This window comes from Anolis sagrei, chromosome 5, assembly GCF_037176765.1.
Source record: "Anolis sagrei isolate rAnoSag1 chromosome 5, rAnoSag1.mat, whole genome shotgun sequence".
In the NCBI taxonomy this organism is placed as follows: Eukaryota; Metazoa; Chordata; class Lepidosauria; order Squamata; family Dactyloidae; genus Anolis; species Anolis sagrei.
In genome coordinates, this window is record NC_090025.1 from 197,569,440 (window position 1) to 197,587,199 (window position 17,760).

The 17,760-nt window shown below is 48.3% G+C and overlaps 1 protein-coding gene across 1 annotated transcript; it reads right to left on the reverse strand.

Moving 5' to 3' along the window:
- Positions 1-241: 241 nt before the first annotated feature.
- On the reverse strand, positions 242-13,654 carry LOC137097110 (lysozyme C, milk isozyme-like). The gene is made up of 4 exons (XM_067468413.1): positions 13,519-13,654; positions 8,316-8,474; positions 8,099-8,177; positions 242-474 (listed from the first exon to the last, which is right to left on the reverse strand). Exons 1-4 carry the CDS (start codon positions 13,652-13,654, stop codon positions 408-410), a joined length of 441 nt encoding a protein of 146 aa, XP_067324514.1. The 3' UTR covers positions 242-407.
- Between the last annotated feature and the right edge of the window lie 4,106 nt (positions 13,655-17,760).

The following is a 17,760-nucleotide window of genomic DNA, read 5'->3' on the forward strand; positions in this document are numbered from 1 at the left end:
TGAAGGAGCTGGGGGTGGTGATGGCCGACAGGGAGCTCTGGCCTGGGCTGGTCCATGAGGTCACGAAGAGTCGGAGACGACTGAACGAATGAACAACAACAACAAATACTATTTTAAATTGTAAGTCGCTCGGAGCACCTTGGTGGAGAGAGACTAATTAAGAAATAAAGTGAAGTGAAGGTACAACCATATATTTTTACTTTTATTTGATACAGACATAGAACCAGTTGAGCTTGGGATGCAGAACTAGGCGAAGTGTTTGGAAGGATTTTCCTTCTGGAGAAGCAACTGCAGACAGGAAGCCATGTATTTTGAGAGGAAAGGTAGGGAAAAGAATTAAAACTTGTCTCCTTCCAAACAGCAAGCATCGGGCAGAGAGAGATACCCATTCTAGGTTTCATTCACCTTCACAATTTACATTTCTTCAACCATTTCGAATTGTTTTTATTAGAACAGTAATCTTTCCATACTCTCCTAGAAAGAAGACAAAAAATATTATTATTATTATTATTATTATTATTATTATTATTATTATTTTAAACGCAACAAGATTAGTACACAGCAGACAAGATCACTATGCTGGTTGTTGTATTGGATCACACGTTGGATGCTTCCCAAGTGTCTAGAAATGTGTAATGTTTCAACAAATAATGTGTGCAGATCCCAGTAGGGTGGCCTTGACACTGCTCGGAAAGGAGCCCCAAAGACCATCCAGCCCAACCTCCTTTGGCAGTAAAGGAAGACACGATCAAAGCCCTCATAACGGATGGCCAACCAGTTGAAAGGGAGCCCTAAAGACCATCCGGTCCAACCTCCTTTGGCAGTAAAGGAAGACACGATCAAAGCCCTCATAACGGATGGCCAACCAGTTGAAAGGGAGCCCTAAAGACCATCCAGCCCAACCTCCTTTGGCAGTAAAGGAAGACACGATCAAAGCCCTCATAACGGATGGCCAACCAGTTGAAAGGGAGCCCTAAAGACCATCCGGTCCAACCTCCTTTGGCAGTAAAGGAAGACACAATCAAAGCCCTCATAACGGATGGCCAACCAGTTGAAAGGGAGCCCTAAAGACCATCTGGTCCAACCTCCTTTGGCAGTACAGGAAGACATGATCAAAGCCCTCATAACGGATGGCCAACCAGTTGAAAGGGAGCCCAAAAGACCATCTGGTCCAACCTCCTTTGGCAGTACAGGAAGACATGATCAAAGCCCTCATAACGGATGGCCAACCAGTTGAAAGGGAGCCCTAAGACCATCTGGTCCAACCTCCTTTGGCAGTACAGGAAGACATGATCAAAGTCCTCATAATGGATGGCCAACCAGTTGAAAGGGAGCCCAAAAGACCATCTGGTCCAACCTCCTTTGGCAGTAAAGGAAGACACGATCAAAGCCCTCATAACGGATGGCCAACCAGTTGAAAGGGAGCCCTAAAGACCATCTGGTCCAACCTCCTTTGGCAGTAAAGGAAGACACGATCAAAGCCCTCATAACGGATGGCCAACCAGTTGAAAGGGAGCCCTAAAGACCATCTGGTCCAACCTCCTTTGGCAGTAAAGGAAGACACGATCAAAGCCCTCATAACGGATGGCCAACCAGTTGAAAGGGAGCCCTAAAGACCATCTGGTCCAACCTCCTTTGGCAGTAAAGGAAGACACGATCAAAGCCCTCATAACGGATGGCCAACCAGTTGAAAGGGAGCCCTAAAGACCATCCGGTCCAACCTCCTTTGGCAGTAAAGGAAGACACGATCAAAGCCCTCATAACGGATGGCCAACCAGTTGAAAGGGAGCCCTAAAGACCATCCGGTCCAACCTCCTTTGGCAGTAAAGGAAGACACGATCAAAGCCCTCATAACGGATGGCCAACCAGTTGAAAGGGAGCACTAAAGACCATCCGGTCCAACCTCCTTTGGCAGTAAAGGAAGACACGATCAAAGCCCTCATAACGGATGGCCAACCAGTTGAAAGGGAGCCCTAAAGACCATCTGGTCCAACCTCCTTTGGCAGTAAAGGAAGACACAATCAAAGCCCTCATAACGGATGGCCAACCAGTTGAAAGGGAGCCCTAAGACCATCTGGTCCAACCTCCTTTGGCAGTAAAGGAAGACACGATCAAAGCCCTCATAACGGATGGCCAACCAGTTGAAAGGGAGCCCTAAAGACCATCCGGTCCAACCTCCTCCTACCTTCCTTCCCTCCCTCCCTTTCTCTACTTCCCTTCCTTCCCTTTCTTTCCCTTTCTTTCCTTCCTTTTTCTCCTCTCCTCACCATCTTCATCCTCCTTTATTAAATCTACAGTGTAGATGCGCTCAAAGTCAACCCTTCCACACTGCCATGTAAAATCCAGATTATCTACTTAGGACTGGATTATATGGCAGTGTAGACACATGCACCCAGATACATGCACACACGTGTGCACACACACACAGATGGATGTTGGATCACTGGTTGGTGTGTGTGTATATAATTACAATACTTTATAAATTACTATTATATATACACATATATTGCTATATAATACATATATATTATATTAAATTATTGTTATATATTGTTGTTCATTCATTCAGTTGTCTCCGACTCTTCGTGACCTCATGGACCAGCCCACGCCAGAGCTCCCTGTCGGCCGTCACCACCCCCAGCTCCTTCAAGGTCAGTCCAGTCACTTCAAGGATGCCATCCATCCACCTTGCCCTTGGTCGGCCCCTCTTCCTTTTGCCTTCCACTTTCCCCAGCATCATTGTCTTCTCTAGGTGACCTCATGGACCAGTCCACGCCAGAGCTCCCTGTCGGCCGTCACCACCCCCAGCTCCTTCAAGGTCAGTCCAGTCACTTTAAGGATGCCATCCATCCATCTTGCCCTTGGTCGGCCCCTCTTCCTTTTGCCTTCCACTTTCCCCAGCATCATTGTCTTCTCTAGGTGACCTCATGGACCAGCCCACACCAGAGCTCCCTGTCGGCCATCACCACCCCCAGCTCCTTCAAGGTCAGTCCAGTCCCTTCAAGGATGCCATCCATCCACCTTGCCCTTGGTCGGCCCCTCTTCCTTTTGCCTTCCACTTTCCCCAGCATCATTGTCTTCTCTAGTCTTGGCTGTCTCCTCATGATGTGATTGTTATATATACTACCATGTAATATAATGTTACTACTATATATTACTATATTAAATAGACTCAGAGTAGAGTTAGAAGGAACTCTAACATGGTATTGGGGGAAAACAGACAGGAAGGAAGGAGAGAAGAAAGGAGGGAGGGAAAAAGGGAAGGAATGAAGGAGGGAAAGGGGGAAGGAAGGAAAGAGAGAAGGAAGGAAGGAAGGAAGGAAGGAAGGAGAGAAAGTAGAAAGGAAAGAAAAGTGGAGGGAAATGCAGGAAAGAAGTAAAGAAAGAAGCAAGGAGAAAAGGAAATAAAAAAGTGAAAGAAGGAAGGAAACAGGGAGGGAAGAAAGGAGACAAAGGAAGAAGTAGAGAAAGGGGGGAGGGAAGGAAGGAAAGAGAGAAGGAAGGATATGAAACCAGTGGCTCCGGTCATTCCTGGAAGGCCGCACCCAGAAGGTGTTATTGGGGGACACCTGTTCAACGCCACAACCTTTGACTTGTGGGGTTCCACAGGGCTCAATACTGTCCCCCATGCTGTTTAATATCTACATGAAGCCATTGGGAGAGATCATCCGGAGTTTCGGGGTACGGTGTCATCTGTATGCAGATGATGTCCAACTCTGTCACTCCTTCCCACCTGCTACTAAGGAGGCCGTTCAGGTCCTGAACCGCTGCTTGGCCGCTGTGACGGACTGGATGAGGGACAACAGATTGAAATTGAATCCAGACAAGACAGAGGTCCTCCTGGTCAGCCGTAAGGCCGAACAGGGTATAGGGTGACAGCCTGTGCCGGACGGGGTCGCACTCCCCTTGAAGGCGCAGGCTCGCAGCTTGGGTGTGATCCTGGATTCATCGTTGAGCCTGGAGCCCCAGGTCTCAGCGGTGACCAGGGGAGCATTTGCACAGCTTAGGCTTGTGCGCCAGCTGCGCCCGTACCTCGGGAAGTCTGACTTGGCCACGGTAGTCCACGCTCTGGTTACATCCCGCCTAGACTACTGCAACGCTCTCTACGTGGGGTTGCCCTTGAAGACGGCCTGGAAGCTTCAACTGGTCCAGCGTGCGGCAGCCATGTTACTAACAGGAGCAGGACGCAGGGAGCATACAACTCCTCTGCTGCACCAGCTCCACTGGCTGCCGATTTGCTACCGGGCTCAATTCAAGGTGCTGGCGTTGGCCTACAAAGCCCTAAATGGTTCCAGCCCAAGATACCTCTCTGACCGCATCTCGGCCTATGAGCCCACGAGGACTTTGAGATCGTCCGGGGAGGCCCTGCTCTCGATCCCGCCTGCCTCACAGGCACGCCTGGTGGGGACGAGAGACAGGGCCTTCTCGGTGGTGGCTCCTCGGCTGTGGAACACCCTTCCCGTGGACATAGAATCATAGAATCATAGAATCAAAGAGTTGGAAGAGACCTCATGAGCCATCCAGTCCAACCCCATTCTGCCAAGAAGCAGGAATATTGCATTCAAATCACCCCTGACAGATGGCCATCCAGCCTCTGTTTCAAAGCTTCCAAAGAAGGAGCCTCCACCACACTCCGGGGCAGAGAGTTCCACTGCTGAACGGCTCTCACAGTCAGGAAGTTCTTCCTAATGTTCAGATGGAATCTCCTCTCTTGTAGTTTGAAGCCATTGTTCCATTGCGTCCTAGTCTCCAAGGAAGCAGAAAACAAGATTGCTCCCTCCTCCTCCCTGTGGCTTCCTCTCACATATGTATACATGGCCCTCATCATGTCTCCTCTCAGCCTTCTCTTCTTCAGGCTAAACATGCCCAGTTCCCTAAGCCGCTCCTCATAGGGCTTGTTCTCCAGACCCTTGATCATTTGAGTCGCCCTCCTCTGGACACATTCCACCTTGTCAATATCTCTGTTGAATTGTGGTGCCCAGAATTGGACACAATATTCCAGGTGTGGTCTAACCAAAGCGGAATAGAGGGGTAGCATTACTTCCTTAGATCTAGACACTAGGCTCCTGTTGATGCAGGCCAAAATCCCATTGGCTTTTTTTGCCGCCACATCACATTGTTGGCTCATGTTTAACTTCCTGTCCACGAGGACTCCAAGATCTTTTTCACACGTCCTGCTCTCGAGCCAGGCCTCATTGTCCCCCATTCTGTATCTTTGCATTTTGTTTTTCCTGCCAAAGTGGAGTATCTTGCATTTGTCCCTGTTGAACTTCATTTTGTTAGTTTTGACCAAACATCTCTCTAATCCTTCAAGATCGTTTTGAATCCTGCTCCTGTCCTCTGGAGTATTGGCTCTCCCTCCCAATTTGGTGTCGTCTGCAAACTTGATGATCCTGCCTTCTAGCCCTTCATCTAAGTCATGAATGAAGATGTTGAACAGGACCGGGCCCAGGACGGAACCCTGCTTGGGGCACTCCACTCGTCACTTCTTTCCAGGATGAAGAGGAAGCATCGGTGAGCATAGAATCATAGAATCATAGAATCATAGAGTTGGAAGAGACCTCATGGGCCATCCAGTCCAACCCCCTGCCAAGAAGCAGGAATTTTGCATTCAAATCACCCCTGACAAATGGCCATCCAGCCTCTGCTTAAAAGCCTCCAAAGAAGGAGCCTCCACCACACCCCGGGGCAGAGAGTTCCACTGCTGAACGGCTCTCACAGTCAGGAAGTTCTTCCTAATGTTCAGATGGAATCTCCTCTCTTGTAGTTTGAAGCCATTGTTCCGTGTCCTAGTCTCCAAGCACCCTGACTTGCACTGGAATTAGGAGCCTGACTTGCACTGGAATTCTTCCCACGGAGAAGCAGCCTCGCCTCTCTAATCTTTCTTCCAGCCAGTCATCCTGGAAAACAGTTTCGTTTCCACCCAAGGGAGTCCTCTGTTCTCCAAACTGGGGAATGGCCTTCCTGTTCCAACACCCTGCACCCCCTGACCCTCATCAACATCCTCAGCTGGCTGAGCTACAACAACTGTAATAAGAAATTCAATGTGCAAGTTTGATAAATGTGAATTTAATAATTATGTGTGGGAATGAATGGAAGAATGGATGGATGAATGGAACTAATAATTTTGGAAACACAAGTATAATATTAAGGTCTGCAATGACTACCTGCTAATGAGAAATCCTGATAAGAACTGGGACAGTGATAAAGGAAATGTTTGCAACATTCCTTACGTTAAGAAGGAAGTCAACACAAGCCTTGTGCTTGTTCACACCAAGCAAGAAGGTCAACACTGAGATGGATCCAGGATGGAAGACATCTATCATTGATTTACAACTTTGGGACGACATCAACAGAATATTCCTACCACAGACTCAGTCTAATAATGCTCAAAGTGTGGCAGACCTGAGGAGTCTGTTCCACCCGCCATGCTCTGCTCCACGGGAAGGAGAGAGATGGTGTATTCGGAGAGTGGCAGATCTGCAAGGGAGCGGTCTGGTCACTTTGGGCTTCTTTCTCAAGGGAAGAGGAAGAAGTGTGCTTTTGGAGTCTTGGATTTTGTGCAGGGAGTCAGGTTCTGCTGTATGGAAAACACAGATCTGGTCCTTGGCATTGGTCTTAGGGAAAGAAGTTTTGGCATCTCAGCGTTTTGAAGTTTTGGTGTTATGGAAGTTACGGAACTGTACGTTGGCAGGCTGCAGGAAAACAGGCTCTGGCCTAAGAGGTGCTTCTCCAAGGAAGGAGAAAAGGATATGGGGATATTTTGGATGCATGTTGATGAATGTGTGTACATGTGTGTGAATGTTGAGTGAAACTGTAATTCCCCTTTGTTTGTTTGTTAACCAATGTAAATGGCATGGCCTGACTTACCAGGCCGTGGAGGTTGCGGTGTGGGGTGTTCCCCCCCCCCTGCCATTTGGCCTGAGGGGGGCTTCTTCTTCCCAGAAGCCCCCTCATCCAGCAGGAAAGTTCCCGCGGTTTAGATATTGAGCAAGGTAACGTCCAACGCGTTTTCCAACTGAGTTTTCCACTTTGGCAGGAAAAACGAAATGCAAAGAGACAGAATGGGGGACAACGATGCCTGGCTCGAGAGCAGGACGTGTGAAAAAGATCTTGGAGTCCTTGTGGACAACAAGTTAAACATGAGCCAGGAATGCGACGTGGCGGCAAAAAAAGCCAATGGGATGTTGACCTGCATCAAGAGGAGCCGAGTGTCTAGATCTTGGGAAGTGATGCTCCCCATGCTCTATTCTGCCTTGGTTAGACCACACCTGGAATACTGTGTCCAATTCTGGGCACCGTAACTGAAGGGAGATATTGACAAGCTGGAATGTGTCCAGAGGAGGGCAACTAAAATGATCAAGGGTCTGGAGAACAAGCCCTATGAGGAGCGGCTAAAGGAGCTGGGCATGTTTAGCCTGAAGACGCAATGGAGGAATGGCTTCAAACTACAAGAGAGGAGATTCCATCTGAACATTAGGAAGAACTTCCTGACTGTGAGAGCCGTTCAGCAGTGGAACTCTCTGCCCCGGAGTGTGGTGGAGGCTCCTTCTTTGGAAGCTTTGAAGCAGAGGCTGGACAGCCATCTGTCAGGGGTGATTTGAATGCAATATTCCTGCTTCTTGGCAGAATGGGATTGGACTGGATGATGGCTCAGGAGGTCTCTTCCAACCCTTTGATTCTAGGATTCTATGTGCACCTCGCCAGAGGCGCAGCGGAAGAGCCAGGTTTTAAGGTTCTTTTTGAACGTTTCTAGTGAAGGGGCTTTCCTGATCTCTCCAGATAATGAGTGCCAGAATTGGGGGGCCTCGGAGGAGAAGGCTCTCTCCCTTGTGCCCGCAAGACGAGCTTGTGAAATTGGTCGGGGCGTTAGGAGGGCCTCCGCCGAAGATCGAAGGGCCCGGGTTGGTACGTGGAGAGAGATACGGTCTCTCTCCACGTCTGATGAGAGAAATGTGTTGCTTTCATGGTTTGCTTACGGATGACCTGAAGGAATTGTTCATCGACCATGACAAAAATCTGCATGGAAATTTGCTAGATTTTCATACATTTCTAAATTTTTGACAGAAGATAGATGTTAAAACTTGCATAGACTCACCAATACTCAATTTTGTGGGGCGAGTTGACAATTATTTTTGCGCATGCAATATCGTCCCTTATGTCATCGTCTACGAGCTCTGCCAAAGAAATGAACGTGAAATGAGAACATTCCCCACAAAACACGTTAATTAGCGGGGATTGGACTGGGATTGCTCCATATCCGGAAAACAGCACCACCGCCTTGGGCTACTACCTAGTTCTGGACTGTGACTCACTTGAGCAATGTACAGAGCACTTATTCTCTGAATCGGAACAATACTCATTGCAGAACTCGTTGTTGTCGATCTGGAACATGCCAAACCGTTTCTTGCTAGTAAAGTAATTCTCCTTGAAATGGCTGTCAAAATCACTTGTGTAATTGATCACACACAGCCCTAGAAGCAAAAAAAAAAAAAAAAAAGGGGGGGGGGGATGAAACACCAGAAAGCAAATAAATAAATAAAGGAAACTGGCCTTTTGTTGTTCATTCGTTCAGTCGTCTCCAACTCTTCGTGACCTCATGGACCAGCCCACACCAGAGCTCCCTGTCGGCCGTCACCACCCCCAGCTCCTTCAAGGTCAGTCCAGTCATAGAATCATAGAATCAAAGAATCAAAGAGTTGGAAGAGACCTCATGGGCCATCATCCAGTCCAACCCCATTCTGCCAAGAAGCAGGAATATTGCATTCAAATCACTCCTGACAAATGGCCATCCAGCCTCTGCTTAAAAGCTTCCAAAGAAGGAGCCTCCACCACACTCCGGGGCAGAGAGTTCCACTGCTGAACGGCTCTCACAGTCAGGAAGTTCTTCCTAATGTTGCGTGTGCAAGTGTGATACACCTCCCACGGCCAACCCAAGAAGTACACTCACACATGATGTGGGATGAACAATGTCCACAACTCATTTATTGATAACAGGAACAAGGGTTGGCAGCCAAGCATGGGTCCTGGATCATGATGGGACAGCCCAATACTGTCCGATCCCGCACACACCGGGGTGCCGCCGGCACAATACCGGGCACACGCAACTCGGCACCCCCCCTGGGACCACCGGGCGTCCCCCCTAACCGCTAGGGGGGATACCAAACCGGATCCAGGGCCCATGCCCCACGCCCATCAAGGAGTTGTGACGAGAAGCAAAGATAAACAATTAACTGTTAACAGGTAACTGTGACAAGGTGAACATCTCCAAAATTAACAGCCATGAAAACATAAACTGCATGCAGGGTGGGTGGGATGGATCAGCTGTTGCAGGCCAAGTGCCTGCCGGGGAGCCTGGGCAGCCTTAAGAAGGCTGACCTGAAAGGGGGGAGAGGCCAGCTCGGGCCTCAGCTGTGGTGGGCGTGGTCAATAGGCCATTGGCCCCTTGACCCGCCGGCGGGAATTCTTCCCGCCATCGGAGGGGGCTTCTGGGAGGAATAAACCCCCTCAGGCAAGAATGGCGGTGGGGAACACTCTGCACCGCAACTTCTTTGGCCCGGTAAGTCAGGCCATGCTATTTCAGATGGAATCTCCTCTCTTGTAGTTTGAAGCCATTGTTCCGCGTCCTAGTCTCCAAGGAAGCAGAAAACAAGCTTGCTCCCTCCTCCCTGTGGCTTCCTCTCACATATTTATACATGGCTATCATATCTCCTCTCAGCCTTCTCTTCTTCAGGCTAAACATGCCCAGTTCCCTAAGCCGCTCCTCATAGGGCTTGTTCTCCAGACCCTTGATCATTTTAGTCGCCCTCCTCTGGACACATTCCAGCTTAGAGTCAATATCTCTCTTGAATTGTGGTGCCCAGAATTGGACACAATATTCCAGATGTGGTCTAACCAAAGCAGAATAGAGGGGTAGCATTACTTCCTTAGATCTAGACACTATGTTCCTATTGATGCAGGCCAAAATCCCATTGGCTTTTTTTGCTGCCACATCACATTCCTGGCTCATGTTTAACTTGTTGTCCACGAGGACTCCAAGGTCTTTTCCACACGTCCTGATCTCGAGCCAGGCGTCCCCCATTCTGTATCTTTGCATTTCATTTTTTCTGCCAAAGTGGAGTATCTTGCATTTGTCACTGTTGAACTTCATTTTGTTAGTTTTGGCCCATCTCTCTAATCTGTCAAGATCGTTTTGAATCCTGCTCCTGTCCTCTGGACTATTGGCTATCCCTCCCAATTTGGTGTCGTCTGCAAACTTGATGATCCTGCCTTCTAGCCCTTCATCTAAGTCATTAATAAAGATGTTGAACAGGACCGGGCCCAGGACGGAACCCTGCGGCACTCCGCTCGTCACTTCTTTCCAAGATGAAGAGGAAGCATTAGTGAGCACTCTCTGTGTTCGTCCACTTAACCAATTACAGATCCACCTCACCGTAGTTTTGCCTAGCCCACATTGGTCGCTTCAAGGATGCTATCCATCCATCTTGCCCTTGGTCGGCCCCTCTTCCTTTTACCTTCCACTTTCCCCAGCATCATTCCCTTCTCTAGGCTTTGCTGTCTCCTCATGATGTGGCCAAAGGACTTCCACTTTAACTCTAGTCTCCTTCCCTCCAGTGAGCAGCCGGGCTTTCTTTCCTGGAGGATGGACTAGTTGGACCTTCTCGCAGTCCAAGGCACTCTCAGCACTTTCCTCCAACACCACAGTTCGAAAGCATCGATCTTCCTTTGCTCTGCCTTCCCGAAGGTCCAGCTCTCATATCCATAGGTTACTACAGGGAATGCCATGGCTTGGACTATGCGGATCTTTGTTGCCAGTGTGATGTCTCTACTCTTTACTATTTTATCGAGATTGGACATTGCTCTCCTCCCAAGAAGGAAGCGTCTCCTGATTTCCTTAAAAAATAAATAAATAAGGGAAACTGGCCTTTAATTTTTGAAAAAGGGGGCCATTTTGAAAACCCATTCTTACATGTTTAAATCCGTTGTGTACTGTTATTTCAATAGAGTTACAAGCTGGGTAGATGCGGGGAATGATGCCGTGGATGTAGCGTACCTGGAATTCAGTAAGGCCTTCTTTGACAAGGTCCCCCATGACCTTCTGGCAAGGAAACTAGTCCAAGGTGGGCAAGGCAAAACTATGGTGAGGTGGATCTGGAATTGGTTGAGCAAACAAACCCAAAGGGGTGATGTTCCCCAATGCTTCCTCTTCATCCTGGAAAGAAGTGACGAGTGGAGTGCCACCAGCACGGTTCTGGCCTGGGCCTGGTCCTCCTGTGCAGGATCTTGATAAATGAATTAGAGCAGTGTTTCTCAACCTGGGGGTTGGGACCCCTGGGGGGGGGGGTCAAACGGGGATGTCAAAGGGGTCACCAAAGACCATCAGAAAACACAGTATTTTCTGTTGGTCATGGGGTTCTGTGTGGGAAGTTTGGCCCAATTCTATCTTGAATTGGGCCAAGTGGGGTTGGTGGGGTTCAGAATGCTCTTTGATTGTAGATGAACTATCAATCCCAGCAACTACAACTCTCAAATGTCAAGGTCTATTTCCTCCAAACTCTACTGGTGTTCATATTTGGGCAAGCTGAATATTTGTGCAATATCCATCATGGTTTGAGTCCATAGTGCTCTCTGGATGGAGGTGGACTACAACTCCAAAGGTCAATGCCCACCAAACCCTTCCGGCATTTTCTGTTGGTCGTGGGAGTTCTGTGTGCCAAGTTTGGTTCAGTTTCATCATTGGTGGAGTTCAGAATGCTCTTTGATTGTAGCTGAACTATCAATCCCAGCAACTACAACTCCCAAATGTCAAGGTCTATTTCCTCCAAACTCTACTGGTGTTCATATTTGGGCAAGCTGAATATTTGTGCAATATCCATCATGGTTTGAGTCCATAGTGCTCTCTGGATGGAGGTGGACTACAACTCCAAAGGTCAATGCCCACCAAACCCTTCCGGCATTTTCTGTTGGTCGTGGGAGTTCTGTGTGCCAAGTTTGGTTCAGTTTCATCATTGGTGGAGTTCAGAATGCTCTTTGATTGTAGCTGAACTATCAATCCCAGCAACTACAACTCCCAAATGACAATATCAATCCCTCCCAAACCCGCTAGCATTCAAATTCGGGCTTTTTGGATATTTGTGCCAAATTTGATCCAGTGAAAGAAAATACATCCTACATATCAGATATTTACATTACGATTAACAACAGTAGCAAAATTATAGTTATGAAGTAGCGACAAAAATAATGTTATGGTTGGGGGTCACCACAACAGGAGGAACTGCATTAAGAGGTTGTGGCCTTAGGAAGGTTGAGAAACACTGAATTAGAGGAAGGGTGAAAAAGCATGATCATCAAGTTTGCAGACATCAATTGAGAGCAGTGTGTCTCAACCTGGGGGTTGGGAGAGGTCACCAAAGATCATCGGAAAACGCAGTATTTTCTGTTGGTCATGGGGATTCCATATGGGAAGTTTGACCCAATTCTATCATTGGTGGAGTTCAGAATGTTCTTTGATTGTAATGAATTACAAATCCCAACAGCTACAACTCCCAAATGTCGAGGTCTATTTTTCCCAGACTCCACCAGAGTATGTGTGCCAAGTTTGGTCCAGATCCACAGTGCTCTCTGAATATAGGTGAACTACAACTCCCAAACTCAAGGTCAATGCCCACCAAACCATTCCAGTGTTTTCCGTTGGCATGGGAGTTCTGTGTGCCCAATTTGATTCATAGAATCGTAGAATCAAAGAGTTGGAAGAGACCTCATGGGCCATCCAGTCCAACCCCATTCTGCCAAGAAGCAGGAATATTGCATTCTAATCACCCCAGACAGATGGCCATCCAGCCTCTGCTTAAAAGCTTCCAAAGAAGGAGCCTCCACCACGCTCCGGGGCAGAGAGTTCCACTGCTGAACAGCTCTCACAGTCAGGAAGTTCTTCCTCATGTTCAGATGGAATCCCCTCTCTTGTAGTTTGGATTGGTAGTTTGGATGGCCATCTGTCAGGGGTGATTTGAATGCAATATTCCTGCTTCTTGGCAGAATGGGGTTGGACTGGATGGCCCATGAGGTCTCTTCCAACTCTTTGATTCTATGATTCTATGATTCTATGATGGAAACAATCGGGTACAGAGTCTGGTCTGCCCTCCATCTTCAGCACCAGCTGAGTGTCATCGGCGTACTGATAACACTCCAGCCCAAAACCTCGAACCAGCTGAGCAAGTGGTCGCATATAGATGTTAAACAAGAGAGGGGAGAGAATGGCCCCCTGAGGAGGAACCCCACAAGAGAGAGAGGGGGGGGACCTCTCAGAGAGCAGGCCTCCCCTCTCCACTCGCTGTCCACGGTTGTGAAGAAAGGAGGGGAGCCAGTTCAAAGCTCTCCCCCTGACTCACTCCAACAGCAGCAAGGCAGTGTTGCTTTTAACTGTGCTTCAAAGTGATTGAAAAGTCATTCATGACCAAGAAAGCAAGCCCATTGGGAGTCCTCAACCTGAAACCATAAGGAGGAGAACCTCCAACTCACAGTCGCCCAGGGAGTGGCCTCCGTATCCATCCATCCCTTCCGCCTTCAAGATCCTGGCTACTGCGCATTTGTAAAACTGCTTGGCTTCGTTCCCTATAAGAAGCAGGCAGAAGTGGAAGAGAAGGGAAAGCTGCATGGCTGGAGGAGCTTCCGAGCAATGGGTTGAACTAGGTGGCACCGCGGCTTTATAGATTCTTGTGTGGGCTGCGAGCAGGCATCGTTCGTATTTTCTGCACCATTGGAGCAAAGAAATGAGAGTTACTCTTCGAAAGCTGCGGGATTCTAAATGCTCTCATAGAATCATAATCAAAGAGTTGGAAGAGAACTCCTGGGCCACCCAGTCCAACCCCATTCTGCCAAGAAGCAGGAATATTGCATTCAAATAACCCCTGACAGATGGCCATCCAGCCTCTGCTTAAAAGCTTCCAAAGAAGGAGCCTCCACCACACTCCGGGGCAGAGAGTTCCACTGTTGAACGGCTCTCACAGTCAGGAAGTTCTTCCTAATGTTCAGATGGAATCTCCTCTCTTGTAGTTTGAAGCCATGGTTCCATTGCGTCCTAGTCTCCAGGGAAGCAGAAATCAAGCTTGCTCCCTCCTCCTCCCTGTGGCTTCCTTTCACATATTTATACATGGCTATCATATCCCCTCTGGTTTCATAGAACCACAGAATCAGAGTTGGAAGAGGTCTCATGGGCCATCCAGTCCAACCCCCTGACAAGAAGGACAATCACGTTCAATGCACCCTCAACAGATAGCCATCTAGCCTTTGCTTTAAAGCAGTGTTTCTCAACCTGGAGGTCGGGACCCCTGAGGGGGTCGCGAAGGGGTGTCAGGGGGGTCACCAAAGACCATCATTTTTTTCTGTTGGTTATGGGGGTTCTGTGTGTGAAGTTTGGCCTAATACTATTATTGGTGTGGTTCAGAACACTCCTTGATTGTATGAAACAGGAAATCCAAATGTTGACTCCTCTGAGGTACAACACAAATCAGACCTCCTTTATACCCAAGAAACTTTGGTGCTTTCCTGGAGAACTTTCTGCAGGGCCTCTTCTCATTATCAGGCTCTGGGAACACCGCCCCCCTTCACTTTCTTGTCTTTGTTGACAAATCACCCTCCTTCTATCTAAGGAATTGGTTTCGTGATATGCCTCCCTGCTTTGAAGCCCTTGTTTGTATTTCTTTTAATCTGGAAGACCTTCGCAAGCTGAGTGATTGACTCCTGTCTTGCCAGATCTGGCCCCTTCTATTCCCATTAAGGTTCCCAGGTGCAGAAGGGAGGGAAAGGTCATGGCTTCCCTCTGAAACATTCTCATGAACACTGGTACTTTCATTTCCCAAATCTACAGAATTTTCTTCCTCACTAATTTCAGGAGCATTTTCACTAATGTCAGGGTCACTGACATCAAGAAGCATCAGGAAGTACATTTTCATTAGCATCAGTAAATATATTTTCATTAGCATCAGGAGGTACAAACAGAGAATCAGGTTCAAACTCAGGCTGAACCCCAACAGAATGTATGGAGCTAATAAAAGACCCAGGCCTGCAATGACTAAGTACCTGCTTGCTGGACTGTAATTAAAAAATGCTAATAAGAACTGAAAAGAATAAGAACTCTAATAAGAACTGGGGCAGTTATAACAGAAATGCTTACAATGTTAAGAAGGAAGTCAACATCTCCTCTCCTGGACAGTTGAGAAGATCCGGGGTCCGGGCTGAGGGCGCCGGCTCGCTCGTCCACGGGCCCTACAGCTGGGTCCACGTTTTGAATCGGCTGTTCAAGTCTGAGTGTTTTGGGAATAGTTGAGGGCATTATCATCGAACTTAGAACTGTTAAGCACTTTAATCTAGCACTTTAAGTCGTATGGTCCTATCAATATTGAGTCGTAGTTAACACCTAGTATTGCACTTTGAGCCCCGCACTTTAGTTACTGGTTCTGTCAGGAATTAACTGCCTGGTCCCAAGTCCTTGAGCCCTGCACTTTAAGCCCTGCACTTTAGCTACCTGGTTCTATCAGGAATTAACTGCCTGGTCCCAAGCCACCATCACTGCTGCTAGACTGTTTGCACAATAGCACTTTAAACGTGTGATTTATCCGGCCTAAGGCCTATGCTGGGATTTACCATCAAATATCGAGTATTGATGTTCGCATTTGTATTATCTCTGTTGTTATGGTTACTTCAACAGCCTTCTGTCCTCCTCGATAACGCACAAGTGCACTTTATGATCTGTGACACACTGGAAGGATTAAGGGGGATTGAAGGGCAGAACCCACAGGTCCTAGATGCCTACAGTTACAATCACAACAATGTCTGTCGTTATATGCTAACAGCTGAGATAGCAAATGAGGACCAGGGAGGGAATGCTCCCAGGGTAGGGGGGTTCGCAGGTGGGGGGGCTGCTATAGAGGTGGTGACAGGTAGAGGAAGATACGGGAAAAGGAGATTAAACCATTCATTTTGGCCCAAAATTCACAACAACAATTCGATAAATCTAAAACATAGGAAGGATCTGAGACAAAAGCAAATCTGGCCCAAAATCTACAATAGAACATTGGCAATTCCAAAAATTATCGATTCTACAACTCAAAAAACAATTTGGCCTGAAAATAATAAGAATGCATTGGCTACCCCAAAAAACTCTCCCGACAAGATACAGCTGAGATGCCAGGAAGGTGGTCCCTCTGGGTTAAGGATGGTGCTGTTCAATGCCAGGTCGGTCAATGGAAAGACCTCCACTATTCGAGATCTAATTCAGGAAGAACATGCGGATCTAGCATGTATAACAGAGACCTGGCTAGATGAGGGGGGAGGGGTGAATCTCACCCAACTATGCCCACCTGGCTATTCTGTGCAGCACCAGCCAAGACCCGGAGGGCGGGGAGGAGGAGTTGCAGTGGTCTATAAGGATTTTATCCCCTTGATCAGGCGCCCCATCCCACAATCATCATCATTTGAATGTGCCGGCTTTAGGTTAGGTGACCGGGACAGGATAGGGATTCTGTTAGTGTACCGACCACCCCGCTGCACGACAGTCTCCCTACCTGAGCTAGCAAATGTGGTCTCGGATATGGCGTTGGACTCCCAGCGACTTTTAGTCCTGGGGGATTTCAACGTCCATGCCGAGACCACCCTTTCAGGTGCAGCTCAGGACTTTATGGTCGCCATGGCAACCATGGGCTTGTCCCAATTAATATCTGGTCCCACCCATACGGCCGGTCACACATTGGATTTGGTTTTTACTCAGAGATGGGGTGATAGTGCTGGGGTGGAGGAGCTAACCATCGCTCCGTTGCCATGGACCGACCACTACCTGATCAGGTTTAGACTTACTGTACCTCCCAACCTCCGCAGGGGTGGTGGACCCATTAAAATGGTCCGCCCCAGGAGACTTATGGATCCAAATGGATTCCTGACGGCTCTTGGGGATTTTCCCACCTTCCTGACTGGTGATTCTATCGACGCCTTGGTCTCTCACTGGAATTCTGAGATGACCAGGGCAATCGATGTAATCGCTCCGGAACGCCCCCTCTCGAGTAGCCGGGCTAACCATGCCCCTTGGTTCACTGAGGAGCTGGCAGCAATGAAGCGAAAGAAGAGGTGGTTAGAGCGCGTGTGGCGCCAGAATCCCACTAAATCAGCCCAAACACATCTGAATGCCTTCACAAGGTCCTATGGTGTGGCAATAGTGGCAGCACAAAAAACATCCTATGCGGCCAGTATTGCATCGGCGAAGAATCGTCCAGCTGAGCTCTTTCGAGTTGTCAGGAGTCTATTAAATCCGCCGGAAAGCGAGATCCCTGACAACTCGGGAGCTCGCTGTGAAGCATTTGCTCGATTCTTCACAGATAAAATTGCGCTGATTCGGTCGGGATTCGACGCCACTTTAAATGCAGTCTCTGAGGATGTGACGAGAGCATCTGCTTGTCCGGTTTTATTGGATTCATTTCAATTGGTTCAGCTTGAGGATGTGGACAGGATCCTTGGGGAGGTGCGACCCACCACATGCATCCTAGACCCCTGTCCACCCTGGCTGATTAAGGAAGCCAGAGGGGGTTTGGCAGAGTGGGTGAAAGTGGTGGTTAATGCCTCCCTTCGGGAGGGCATAATTCCAGCGAGCCTAAAACAGGCTGTTATAAAACCGCTGTTGAAAAAACCATCACTGGACCCCACTCAATTAGACAACTATCGGCCAGTTTCCAATCTCCCCTATTTGGGCAAAGTCATGGAACGTGTGGTGGC